The 13,345-nt window shown below is 49.9% G+C and overlaps 1 protein-coding gene across 6 annotated transcripts in view; it reads left to right on the forward strand.

Annotated features, from left to right (window-relative positions):
* Positions 1–13,345, forward strand: part of TMEM255B (transmembrane protein 255B) — a 56,503-nt gene continuing 43,158 nt past the window's right edge. For 4 of the 6 annotated variants that reach the window (XR_010123495.1, XR_010123496.1, XR_010123497.1 and 1 more), the window contains exons 1-3: positions 1–157; positions 7,065–7,207; positions 10,046–10,108. Coding sequence is in view for 3 of the 6 variants with exons in the window: in XM_063650680.1 (XP_063506750.1) it covers positions 112–157; positions 7,065–7,207; positions 10,046–10,108 (252 nt within the window). In the remaining 3 variants the exon portion in view is untranslated. The remainder of the gene's footprint in view (positions 158–7,064; positions 7,208–10,045; positions 10,109–13,345) is intronic. The other 2 variants (XM_054447103.2, XM_063650679.1) reach the window with 1 other exon arrangement.

A 13,345-nucleotide genomic window follows, 5' to 3' on the forward strand; every position in this document is an offset into this window, starting at 1 on the left:
CGGGCGGAGCGCGGGGAGGTGCAGGGGGCGGGGAAAGGGCGGCGCCGCGAGGGCGGCTCCTGGCGGCGGGACTGTGGCTGTGGCCCCGGGAGAGCCGGGTGGGGCCTCGGGATGCAGCCGCCGGTGCCCGGGCCCCTGGGCCTGCTGGACCCCGCAGGTGAGCGCGGGGCTGGGGGCTCCTCTCGGCTCCTGCGGGGGAGCGTGGGGACCCCGGGGCTGGGAGTGCAGGTCCCCGGCCGGCCCGGGCAGAACCTGTGCAGAGACGCGGCCCGGGGTCTGGTCCCTCCGCCTCCTTCGAGCTGTCTTTGGAACACTTTGCATTTCGCAGTGGGGTAGGGCGTTCGTCCTACCGGTTCGTTCATTCATTCTCTCTCTTTCTCTCTCTCTGTCTCTCTCGCTCTCTCTTTCTGTCTCTGCCTCCTCAGTCTTTGCCTTTCTCTGACTCTGTGTCTGTTCCTCTTTGCCTCTCTCGCCCTGTTATGTTTTATTATGAGGAACAGGCGCCCCAAAGTGTGCTCCTTCCCCATCTCTTCCGTTTATTCCAACCTACACAATTTTCCGGGAAAACTTCGTTTGGAAGAGCCAGGTAGCCTTTTCCTGTTTGAACGTGCAGAGGCGCTCACAGAACTGGACAGTGTTGCTTGGTTTCAGCTCGCCCCTCTCTCGTGTTTCTCCCCGGTGTGTTCACGGAATCTCCAATTCTTCCACTTCCCAGATCAAGCCCGCTGCAGCCTCGGAGCCAGGCACAGGCTGGGAAAACAGGAAACCTGTTGCGTGTTCACCAGTTCGCAAGCCGGGCTCGGGGGCTCTGCTGGGAAGTGGCCAGGACTGGAAGGATGCCGGATATTTTCCTGAGGGGGAGAGGGCTGGGCAGATTTCAAAACAAAAGAGAAACAGAGTTCCCTAGAAAGTGAAGCTCTGACGGCTGGAGGGAGGGATGGGGTGGTGTCTAGGGGGCTCTGCCGCTCCCTCAGAAATAATCCAACACAAACTTCTGGGGATTAACCTCACAACCCTTTTACTGCGGCATCGTTCGGAACCGGACGAATTACTGTTACTTAAAATAATCAAATAATTTGGCTTCTTTCTAAAAGAAACCACTACATACCTTCCACTCTAAAAGCAAAATGCTCTATGGTCAAATGTATTAATGTGGATTAGTCTATTAGTGTTTAATAATGATAACTTATTATTAACTAGTTTTATCGTTATTAGAATGCCTTGATGTTTAAAAATAGCATCTAACTTAGATTTTCTTCTGACAAAGAACTTTAAACCTTAAAACAATACTTGGAGCTGGTCTTTTTAGTATATGAAACATTGGTGTATCTGGGGTAGGGTTATGGGTCTTTTTGTTTGGAGCTGGTTTTTTACTAAAATGTATGAAGCATTGGTGTGTCTGGGGTTGGATTATGGTCTTTCTGCTTTGGTGTGTCTGGGGGTGGGTTATGGTCTCTGCTTTGGTGTGTCTGGGGGTGGGTTATGGTCTTTCTGCTTTGGTATGTCTGGGGGTGGGTTATGGTCTTTCTGCTTTGGTGTGTCTGGGGGTGGGTTATGGTCTTTCTGCTTTGGTGTGTCTGGGGGTGGGTTATGGTCTTTCTGCTTTGGGGTGTCTGGGGGTGGGTTATGGTCTTTCTGCTTTGGGGTATCTGGGGGTGGGTTATGGTCTTTCTGCTTTGGGGTATCTGGGGATGGGTTATGGTCTTTCTGCTTTGGGGTATCTGGGGGTGGGTTATGGTCTTTCTGCTTTGGGGTATCTGGGGGTGGGTTATGGTCTTTCTGCTTTGGTGTGTCTGGAGGTGGATTATGGGTTTTTCTGCTTTGGGGTATCTGGGGGTGGACTATGGTCTTTCTGTTTTGGGGTACCTGGGGGTAGGATTATGGGTTTTTCTGCTTTGCCCTTCTTTGTTCACTACCCTGGGCATGTGTAAAATCAGGACAAAAGAGGAATTGATGGCTGAGTGATTACCGTTTTACCTGGGATTATTACGTTGACACCATGACTGCTGTCCCCACTGATTAAATGGAACTCACTCTTCTTTTTGGGCGTTCCAGGCCTGGTTGGCAGGAAGGCCGGATCTTGGAACCCTTCCAAGCGGTGAGACCTCCCATGCTTTGTGACATGCCCCTTCCTGGCTCTGTGGAGGAGAGGAAGTGGGTCTGAGGGGCAGGGAGAGCCTGACCTCTAGCCTCGCGTGTCTTCCAGGTAGGACCTGGCGTGGGCACAGGCTCCTGTGGTTCAGCTCCTCCAGCTAAGGCTGGGGAAGGAGCCAGGAAGGGGAGAGCAGGTTGGGTGGGAGAAGTGGGGGCTGGTGGGGAGTGACAAGGTGATATTCTGAGATATCCTAGATGGGCTGCACCTGAGGAAGACTAGAATTAGAAAAATCAGCGCACTTGATAGCGGAGAGGTAGCTGTTGGCCCATTCAGCTTCACATCTCAGAACTCCTTGTAACTCCAGTGGGAGAAATGCTGGTTAAGAATAACTGCTATGCCATCTTAAAGTTAACACCACCCTGATGATTAGCATATGCATTACATTTACAAAAACCTATATGAGAGCCCACGTATCATGTCTCACTGGACGCTTATCACAATCTCAAGAGGTGGATAAGCAGGTGGTTCTCATGATTTCCATCCTACAGGTCAGGAGACTGAAGTGCCTTCATTTATTCTGTACCAGGAGATGTGTCTATGTCAGGTCAGGAGACTGAAGTGCCTTCATTCATTCTGTACCAGGAGATGTGTCTATGTCAGATCAGGAGACTGAAGTGCCTTCATTCATTCTGTACCAGGAGATGTGTCTATGTCCTCATCTGAGCCCCAGGAACTGGTGACAAACAAGAGACAGAGCTCTTGGCTCTCACAGGGTTCTCTTCTCCCAGGCTCAGGGAGATTGAATGGCCGCCCAAGACCACACAATGTGTCTGGACAGACCCAGAATGGTTTGGGTCCAGTCCCTGTAAGCTGCCTCTGCAATAGAAACCTATTGGTAGATATTTTAATTAATAGTTGGGGCACTTAGGAGCACTTTAATTTTCACAGTGCACGTAATAACAGTATTTCCGGGACAGGAAAAATCAAGGAAATTATTCAGGTGATTTTAGTTATCTTTCTTCTAAGTGAAAGCCCCTTTCTCTTGAAAATCTGACCTTAAAATGCTTATCTCTTATGCTAATTATAAAGATATCCCACCTTCTTTTCTTGAGTTTATTTTTTTGTCTCATTTTTATGCTGTGTCATGTATTTATAAAATGTATTTAAGGTTGGGAGTCTTCTTTTTGTTATCTCTATTATATCTGGAGTCAAAATATCACCATTGTGTAATTGAATGGCATGATTTGCAACCATTGCTCCCGGTGCCCCATGTGAGTTCTGCTGTCTTTCTAGACTTGTATTAATCTAGGAATCTGTGATAGGAATGCTGATAAAAGGGTGGCTCATACCTTCTGCTTTTTATTTTGTAGCAGATGGGGGGGAAGTTAGACTCAGGAAAGAGGGGTAAACATAGCAAAGTTAGGTTGAAAATGGTTTGTAGGAGGATTTACGTGGTTTCAGAGGAGATATGTCTAACTCTTCGCATAGTAATTAGCAAGTCAGCATGTTACCAATTGACTTGACAAGGGCAGTTAGCCCAGTGGGTCTTGCTGGGCCCCCACTCTTCCTGCCAAGGAACCGAACAGAGCTTCTGGCTTTAAGAACCAGAATCCAGTCATGGGGTTCCTGACAGATGGACGCCCACAGGAGGCTGGGACAGGAGCCCCACGGAAGGTTCTACCTGTGGGTCGAAGCAGACGCTGAGTCATCTGGTTAATTATTTTGAGCATAATATTATATGTATGCAGTGCATTTAATTAAGAAAAATTGCACAACAAAATCCTTTGAGAAGGACAGCATTTGTCTGATAATTTTCTCAAATACTTAGTCCCATAAAATTTAGTTTTAGAAATTGTATTGCTCTTAAAATACATTTAAACAGTCAAAAGATTGGAATGGGAGCCTAAGGAAAAGCAGGAAAGGCCGAAGCGGGAATTGCGTGAGTTGAAGGCACCTGGCATTTGGCTGCATTGGCAGGTGTTGCATGGAGGCTGGTGAGGGCGACCTGGAGCCTCTGGTCATGATCAAATGAGATAAGGAAGTTAGGCTGCTCTGAAAATCGACACACTGCCCAATCCCTAGATGGTGTTATCATTAATATGATTATTTTGTGTAATTCCATGATAGCTGTTTCATTAACTTCCAAAATGTGGAATTGCATATATTTTTATATTTCGTGTCCATTTTAAAAAAGTTTACCTACCTTTCTAAAATGAATCAACCAGAACGGAGTTTCACCCGCGGGAGGTGCCTGCCTTCCTCTCGTCCACTTGCTCCCAGCATGGCTTTGCCGTTTCTCACCTCGACTTCCCAACAGAGACCCGGGATCTGTTGCCATCGCTCCTGTCTCTCGGGCAAACGACCATGAACATATAACCTTTCAGGTTTTTAACAGATTGCAAGATTTCAGTGAAAAAATTACTATAAAACATTGTGGTCCTAATTTAAGAAACAAATGTTTTAAAAAGTACATAGTGCATTGAAAAAAGACCATAAGATTTTATACCTACCTGTTAATTTGGGTTACCATGAATTTTATTTTCCCTTTTGCATTTTTCAGTACTTTATGAGTGTTCTATAAAAAATCACTTTGCTCTTGTGAGCAGCATAAAAATCACACTTTCCAACATATACCCACTGTCTTCCTTTTCCTTGTACGAATGTCGTTATCATCTTCCTAACCTTTTCCAGTCCAACGAGGGTTGGCTTTTAGTTCAGAAATACCACGACAGACATGGAGAAGAACTGTGCGAGTTAGACGTGGGGAGGAGGAAGGAAGCCTGAGGCTGAGAAGTGAGGGACTGAGAGGCGGAGCTGGAGGAGGCCTTGGGCCATGTGTTCTGGCTGGCAGGTGCAGCGCTGGTCCCCTCATGCAGGGCAGGTGTCGGATGCCTGGGCCTCACTCACTTGAGGGGAGTGTCCTCCCCAACCAAGGACAAGAAAGGACGTGCTCCACGCACACGGGAAGGCAGGCGTGGCCTGGGATGAGATGGGCCGGGGCGTGGGCGTGGGACACGGGGGCACGGGTTGGGGCTGGGGGAGCATGACTTTAACAGACACTGGGTGACGGATGTGTAGGTGCCAGGTCCTGGGCCGCTGGCGTGGCCTTGGGGCTCCTGGTGCTGTGCCCGCCCCTGCACCCACCTGCTTGTCACCCCTCTAGGCTTATTCAGCGTGACCCCTGCAGAAGCTGCCTTGGGGACCCGGAGGGCACAGGCGTGGCCCTGGCTGCAGGGACCCCGCACCCCAGGGCGTGTTCCTGAGGCTGGGTGTGGGGATTGCTCCCTAGCCCGCACTGGGCTGCAGCCTCTGGTGTCTCAGGAGGGTGGCTTTCAGAAGGAGGGCCTCACTCCACACCCGTGGTGCTGGGCTGAGGGGTACACTGTGCCATCACCAGGCCCCCCAGGGAAGGCTCTGCCCTCCGCCCGCTGCGTGTGGGTGACACATCCGGAGCGCCCTGTCCCCAGCTCTGCTTAAGTTTTCTCCACTGAACTTGGCCTTTTCCAATGCCTGCAGCGTGTGCCTCTGTCTGTCTGGCGTCCCCTCTGCCTCTCACACGCGAGGATGCTCTGCAGGGGCAGGGGTGAAGGGGTGACTGTGGAGAGCACAGGGGTGAGTGCGGCTACTATACTCCGTGTGTCTATGCAGTAGCATTTAAGTGAGGCCTTCAGGGAGTGCTGGGAGTGTCTAGCTGGAGACAGCAGGTGCAAAGGCCCTGTGGATGCCAGAACAAGCCTGCCTCTAAGGAGGCAGGAGATGGGGCAACCAGGGAGAGGCTGAAACCACTGCCTGCGGCCTGGAGTATAACACCAAGGACAGTGCCACTGGCCGCCTCGGTGCAGTGGGTCCAAGACGGGGGCAGCCTGGCTGGCTGGTGGGAGCCGATAGTTTATTACGTTGGCGAATGGAGTGATCTGGTCCCCTCCAAGGTGGAAGGTAAAAAGCGATTTAGGATGAGATTCTTGGGACAAATGTATCTTTGCAAGGGTCAAGAGGCAGGCAGGGTGGCTGTGCCGGGGGCTGTGCTGAGTCCCAGAGGGCCTTGAAGGAAGGCCGTGACCAAGGCCACGCCCTTGCTGGGTCAGCTGGATAAAAACGGCTCTCTTAGATCAGCAGAGCAATTCTGCATCTGCACATTGATTTATAGTTTTGTGAAACTCATTTCTGAGGACCTAACAATCCCTTCCTTGGGTGCGATAACCTTGCCTTGCCATTGAGCTCTGCTGATGGGATTGCAGAAGCGTAAATCTTCAGATGTGGACCTTCTAGGGTGTGGACGATGTCTGCATGGCCGTCCTCGCTGCCGGCGGCTCTCCAGTGTGCGGTCTGCTTTCCCCGCACACACGCACTTACACATGTGCACACACACAAATGTTGATTTTCAAACTCTTGGAGTAGGAAGACCTTACCATGGTGTTTTAAATCCCTTATTTTGTTTGGAGTCACACAGGGATCAAGATGATACAATTTTCAAAAAATAAAACAAAGCAAAACAGATGGCACAGCTGGATGGCTGCTGTGTGCGTTCCTCTCTCCCCGCGCCTATCCCCTCTGGGTGCGGCTGGGATAGGCGGGTAGAGAGGGTGTGTCTGTGAGGGAATGGTGGTGATAAAACAGGAAACAAAAGATGCTCCTGTCCTCCTGGGGACACCAAGGGGTGAAAGTCAGATAGAGGAAGAGGCAGCCAATAGGAAGGAGTCCTTTCTAGTTTGCTTTCTTGAGTTCTGTGACAGTTAGAATTAGGTTTGGCCACAAATACCAGGCTATCCAGTATAGTGGCTTATGGTCCAGAGATTTTATTCTGTTATCTAATGGAGGTTGGGGGTGGTCCCCTGAGGTGGGCCTGGAGGCAGGCAGGGATAGTGCATCCCAGGACCCCTGGGTAACGGAGCACGGCCCAGAGCCTGCCGGGCTGACGCCCTCCTGAGCCTGAGCCCTCACTGACAGGTCCTCGCCTTCCTCCCCACAGAGGGGCTTTCGAGGAGGAAGAAGACGTCGCTCTGGTTTGTGGGGTCTCTGCTGCTGGTGTCCGTCCTCATAGTGACCATCGGGCTGGCTGCCACCACCAGGACGGAGAATGTGACCGTGGGGGGCTACTACCCAGGGATCATTGTGAGTGCGCCGAGCGGGCGGCCTGGGCAGGGGAGGGCAGGGTGGTGTGTGGCTCTCTCAGGGTGGAGTCCACGCCAGCTCACAGGGCTGGGGCTGAAGGTGGGGAGGCTTCGATTGGTGCTTGTGGTTGGCAGGGTTACGGCCCCCACAGACATGCACATCCCAATCCCCAGGACCTGGGACGGTGGCAGGTCCAAGGCAGAGGGGAATTCGGGTTGAGGTCCAAGTTGACCTTAAAATAGGGCCACGTGCCCTCCATTGTCTGGGTTGGCCCGATGTGGTCACAGGGTGACCAGAGGGCAGGAGGGGGGCCAGAGCCTGGCGACAGGAAATGTCCAAGGTGGAGGAGGGGCCAGGAGCTCAGGTTGTCCAAAAAGGCCGGACAGAGCCTCCCCCAGCGTCCTGGAAGGATTTTACCCTGGGGGACCAGGTCGACCATCATAGCCCATGGAAGGGGAAAGTAACTTTAAACGATTCCTACCAAGAAGCTGTGGGTCAAAGATCGTATTAGTGACATAATCGTGTGGGAAGGGCCAGAAGGTGGTGGTGCTGACCTCATCCACCCGTCAGGCCAGATTTTGGACAGTAAGGCGGCGAGATAAATTGATGGTAACCTAATTGGCAAGAATTGGTCACCCAGATTCAAAAGTATCAAGGTTTTTTGAACTATGAAATTACATCCTCTGTCATTAGTAAAAAAATTCTCCTAAGTGCCTGCATTCTGCACAGTGAACCTCTGTTGGAGTGGCTTGGATCAGCTGCAATGCCCTTCACATGCCCCAGAGCCCGGTTGCTATGTCATAAAGTGCTAAAGCAAGATTTTAAAATGCGGCTTCTTCAATCTCATTACTCTCCCCTAAAGTACTACCAAGATTGGTAATAATATTGATGACAATCAGCAAAGATGAAAGATTTTTGGCACTCAGTATTTAGAAATATTTTACAAATATTGTTTATTTCAGTATTATATTTTCCTTTGTTTATATCTTAGGGTGTGCCTTAGACATCTACACTATCTACCTGTGTATAGTTTATGAATAAACATATACAAATAGTATCTGTGCAGAAAAAGCTTTATCAGTAAAATTGCAAGAGGCCAATGGTGTGGGGACCTTGGCCTCATGTGAGGGGTTTTTCTGCTTCCTGGGCAGAAAGGGGAGCCCAGAGGGCAAGCGGCTGTGAGGAGGGACCTCCAAGTGATTTGCAAAACATCAAAATCAGCCTTGAGTGGTTGGTTTTTTTTGGTTTGTTCTCAAGCTTATTTAAGAGCTCCCTCAAAATAACATAATCAAAAACATCAATGGCTAACGCTCAAGCTATGCTCTGTAAAGAATCTACTTTCTGGGCTATGAATTAATGCTGTGCTGACCAGATTGAAATGACCTGTAGCACAGACAGTTCTGAAAGCAAACTAGGGAGATGACAAATAAAAGCAGCTTCAAGGAAACGTGGCTAAGAGTTACTTCTGTGGAGACTTTCTGCCAATGTAGAGACTTAAAAAGCTGATCTCAGAAGAAGCGGCCAGAACATGAAAACATCTCAACATTTTCAAGAAAGGTGTGTTTTTTTTCAAATCCCCAAAAAATAAAACATAGTGAAACAGATGTATTTTAATACATGTATATCGAAGTGGAATTTTGATATTTTTGAACTGTGGAGTTGAACTGCAGTATTTTGAAGCTCAGCACGTGAAGAAATATTCCTGTTATCCCTGGAGAATTCTCAAACCATTGGTGAAAGCCACATGTGTACGTGTCTATCACCACAGACACACAGACACAATTACAGAAAAGGCAAAACTATTTACATAAAGAAGTCCGGTTTCCAGTGCATTAAACTTGACACCACAGCCCCAGGAACTCCAAGGCTGTGCCGGGCAGGCCACCCCTTCCAACAGACACTCACTGGGAAGTGTGACCGGCCCAGCGCACCTGCGTGTGAGCAAGAGCTGTCTTAGGCCTCGGCACGATTGTTCGCAGCTCCATGTTGTCTGCGGGAGGCACTTTTGCCGGCTGCTCTGAGCCAGATTTTCGGTGGGTGCTGCTGAAATGCATATTCTTCACACTGATTTTAAAAATTCCTCTGCCAGGTGGGCATCACCTGCCAGGACAGGCCCCGGGTGGAGGGTGCGGATGCCCGGCCGGTGGCCTCTGTTCTAAGACAGCACAGTCCCATGTCTATTTCCCAACATCCCGGCATCATTCTGCGCAGAGCTGGGGCTTCCTGTAGAGCAAGGGGGCTCCGCCAGACTCCTGGTGGCCTGTGCTGCAGCCCGGGGCCCCCTCTGTGCCTGGCCAAGTGCCCTTTCCCCACACCTGAAACCTCCCTGCTAACGGCTTGCCCTGCTCACTCTCCCGAAGCAGCAGCCAGAGTTAGGCCATTTAAGCAGGTGTCACAGGTGGCCCTGGTGCCTGGCAACCCTTCTTTTGAAACACGGCTGTAGTTCCCTAATACCTTACCCAGGAGCCATGCTCAGGGGCACCTCAGGCCTGGAGAAGACGGGACAGATGGTGGTGCTTGGTGGCCCTGGGTCCCCGAAAAGATGTTGTCTCTGGGGGAGGAGTGGGAACTTCTCTTACCCCAGAGTCACAAGCCAAACAGATGCATCATTAAAAACCTCTGAGCAGAGAAGACAGGACGGGTGACGTTGCAGAGACGCCCACCCAATGCCAGCAGACGCACCTGCTGCTCAGTGGTTGAGGTTCTTGAGGTGGGGATGTCTGGCCTTCATCCCTGGATAAAATGCGTTTGAGGGCGGGATTATTTGCTTTAAATGTCAGTGTTAAGCTTCCAGGGATGTTAATGAGTGTTTCTCTCTCGTTCTTCCTTTGGTTTTAGCTCGGCTTCGGATCTTTCTTAGGAATTATTGGCATCAACTTGGTGGAGAATAGAAGGCAAATGGTAAGAAAGTACATTGCTTCTTTCAAACATGGGGTGGTGGGGAGCATGAGTCCCTCATCAGGGGATGGTACAGCTGCACTGGGGCTCTGAGAAGAGTCAGCCCTGCCTCCCCAGCACATTGGTGTCTACGGGACCAGCTCTGAGGTTCCCGGGCTGTGGCCTGCACAGTCCTGGATACAGGGTTCAGCGAGTACCATTCACACTTTAGTCTAAGCGAGCATGGCCCTGGGTTGCTGGTGCATCAGCCTCATGTGGTGTGCAGCCACCAACAGTGAGGCCTGGGAAGCTCAGAGAATGCATGAAGTTTGGGACGGAGGTGGCAAATTAAATTAAGTCCTAGTTTGTAAAGTTCAGGCAAAAACATGTGCATAAGCCTCTCTTCCTTTTGAGCCAGTGGCTCTAGAGTCTTGTTTTTCGTCTGAGTTTGGTTAATGTTTATCTTGCCCAGACTAAGAGGAGAGGTAAAGACATAAAACCAGGAGGGAGCCCCCGGTTCACACGGCAGCAACGCAGAGTGAAATCTAGACACTGCCTGTCCATGATGTTTGTGGCTGTATGCGCGGCAACAGCGATCAGGTTCAGCTGGAAGTCTGTTTTGTTGATGCACTGTTTTGGGGACTGTAACTTTAAAAACAAAAACTGGCTAATTTTGTCAGTTCATGGTGGCAGCCAGGATTGAATTTTAAGAGCAGGGTTTAGAGGGGAGGTGGTTGGGCCATTTCTGCCTCATCTCCCAGTTGTTGCCTCAGAGCAGGCTGGAGTTCTCAGCCTTCCCTGCACCAGCTGTCATGTTACTGTATCATCCAGTGTGCAAATGACCTGTGTCAGGCCCCCAACCCCTGCCTGTTCCCAGTTCCCAGGCCGAGAGGGAGGGTGAGATGGCTGGGCCGCAGTGTGTGCCCTTGGAACCCTGTGTGTTAGTCTGTTTTCACACTGCTGATAAAGACGTACCCAAGACTGGGTAATTTACAAAAGAAAGAGGTTTAATTGGACTCACAGTTCCACGTGGCTGGGGAAGCCTCATGATCACGGCGGAAGGTAAGGAGGAGCAAGTCCTGTCATGTGGATGGCAGCAGGCAAAGACAGAGCCTGTGCAGGGAAACTTCCCTTTGTAATAACCATCAGATCTTGTGAGACTTACTCACTATCATGAGAACAGCACAGGAAAGACCTGCCCCCATGATTCAATTGCCTCCCACCAGGTCCCTCCCACAACACATGAGGATTCAAGATGAGATTTGGGAGAGGACACAGCCAAACCATATCACCCCACATGGGACCCAGAAAACTCCCACTGCTGCCCAGGAAACTGACCCTTGGGCAGATGGAGCCTGATTGTGTGAGGGTGGGAGGTCCTTGGAGGGTTTGGGGGTGGCTGCAAAGACACTGGGATTCTGGTGGAGCAAAGTGTTCTGTTCTGCATATTAGACAGTGTGCACTGCAGGGTGAGCTGCCGTTCTTGGCTAGCAGTTGCAAAGAGGTGGAGAGATAGGCCCGGCATTTCCTCTCCCACCCACCCCCTGTTGTTGGCTCCCGAGGGTGGGCATCACAGCTGACCAGGGTGGGCAAAGGCCTTACACGCACTAGTCTGCAGAATGGTGTTGGAAACAGAGGCCACCTTTGGGAGCCAGCAGCCCCCGTGATGGTCTCTAGACAGCATCTCTTCAGAGTCTGGAGCTGCTTGGTGCCTGCAGGGAGTTGGGTGGGCCTGAGGATGGAAGGCCTCTTGAAGGCTTTTCCATAAGATTTCCCCAAAGAGGCAGAAGCTGGGTGTGAAGCCGGGCTTTGGCGATGCACAGGATGGGTGGACAGTGTGGGTCTGTTTTTCTTTCCTTTTAAAAAAATGGCTTTAATGAGATATAGTCCACATTCCATATAACTCACCCATTTAAAGCACACAATTCAATGGTTTTTAGTGTATTCACAGATGCATGAACCATCAGCACAGCCAGTGTTAAAACATGAATCACCTCAGCAAGAAACCCACACCCTTCTCTTAGCACCCTACCTACCCAGCCTAAGCAACCAGGAATCAACTTCCTGTCTCTGTAGGTTCCTACTCTGGGCTTGCCTGCGGAGGGAGTAATGTGTGATATGCGTTCTCTGTAGATTCCTACTCTGGGCTTGTGTGTGGAGGGAGTAACGTGTTATCTGCGGTCTCTGTGTCTGGTGTCTGGCACTGCGCATTGTGTCTTTAAGCTTCCTCCGAATGTCCTTGCTTTCTATGGCTGAATAATAATCCACTATATGGGCAGGACACGGTGGCTCATGTCTGTAATCCTAGCACTTTGGGAGGCCAAGGTGGGCGGATCACGAGTTCAGGAGTTCAAGACCAGCCTGACCAACATGGTGAAACCCTGTCTCTACTAAAAATACAAAATTAGCCGGGTGTGGTGGCACATGCCTATAATCCCAGCTACTCAGGAGGCTGAGGCAGGAGAATCACTTGAACCTGGGAGGCAGAGGTTGCGGTGAGTCGAGATTGAGCCATTGCACTCCAGCCTGGATGACAGAGCAAGACTCTGTCTCAAATAATAATAATAACAATGATAATAATAATAATCCACTGTATGGATGGGCCACACTTATCCGTACACCAGTTGATGGACATTACAGCTGTTTACACCCTTTGGCTGTTGTGAATAATGCTGCTGTGAACATTTGTACATAGGTTTCTGTGCGAAAATGCATTTTCATTTCTTTTGGGCATGTACCTAGGAGTGGAATTGCTGGGTCATACAGTAATGCTGTTTAATCATTTGAGGAACTGCCAGACTGTTTTCCAAAGTGGCTGCCCCATGTTACTTTCCCACAGACAGGCATGAGGGCTCCAGTTTCTCCACTCCTTCATCAGCACTTGTCACTGACTGTTTGAGTCTAGCCATTTAATGTGTGTTAAGTGGTATCTCATCGTGGTTTTGATTGCATTTCCCTGATTATTAGTGATGTGGAGCATCTCTTCATGTGCCTATTGGCCAATTTGCATATGTTCTTGGAGAAATGTCTGTTCATTTCCTTTGCTCATTTTTACATTGGGCTGTCTTTTCCTGTTGAGTCATCAGAGTCATTTATGTATTCTAGATACAAGTCCCTTCTCAGATATGTGATTTGCAAATATTTCCTCACATTCTTTACATTGCCTTTTCACTTTCTTCATGGTGTCCTTTGAGGCACAAAAGTTTTTAATTTTGATGAACTCTAATTTATTTTTTCTTTTGTTGTTCATGCTTTTGGTGT

The sequence above is a fragment of the Pongo pygmaeus genome, chromosome 14, assembly GCF_028885625.2.
Source record: "Pongo pygmaeus isolate AG05252 chromosome 14, NHGRI_mPonPyg2-v2.0_pri, whole genome shotgun sequence".
Taxonomy (NCBI): Eukaryota; Metazoa; Chordata; class Mammalia; order Primates; family Hominidae; genus Pongo; species Pongo pygmaeus.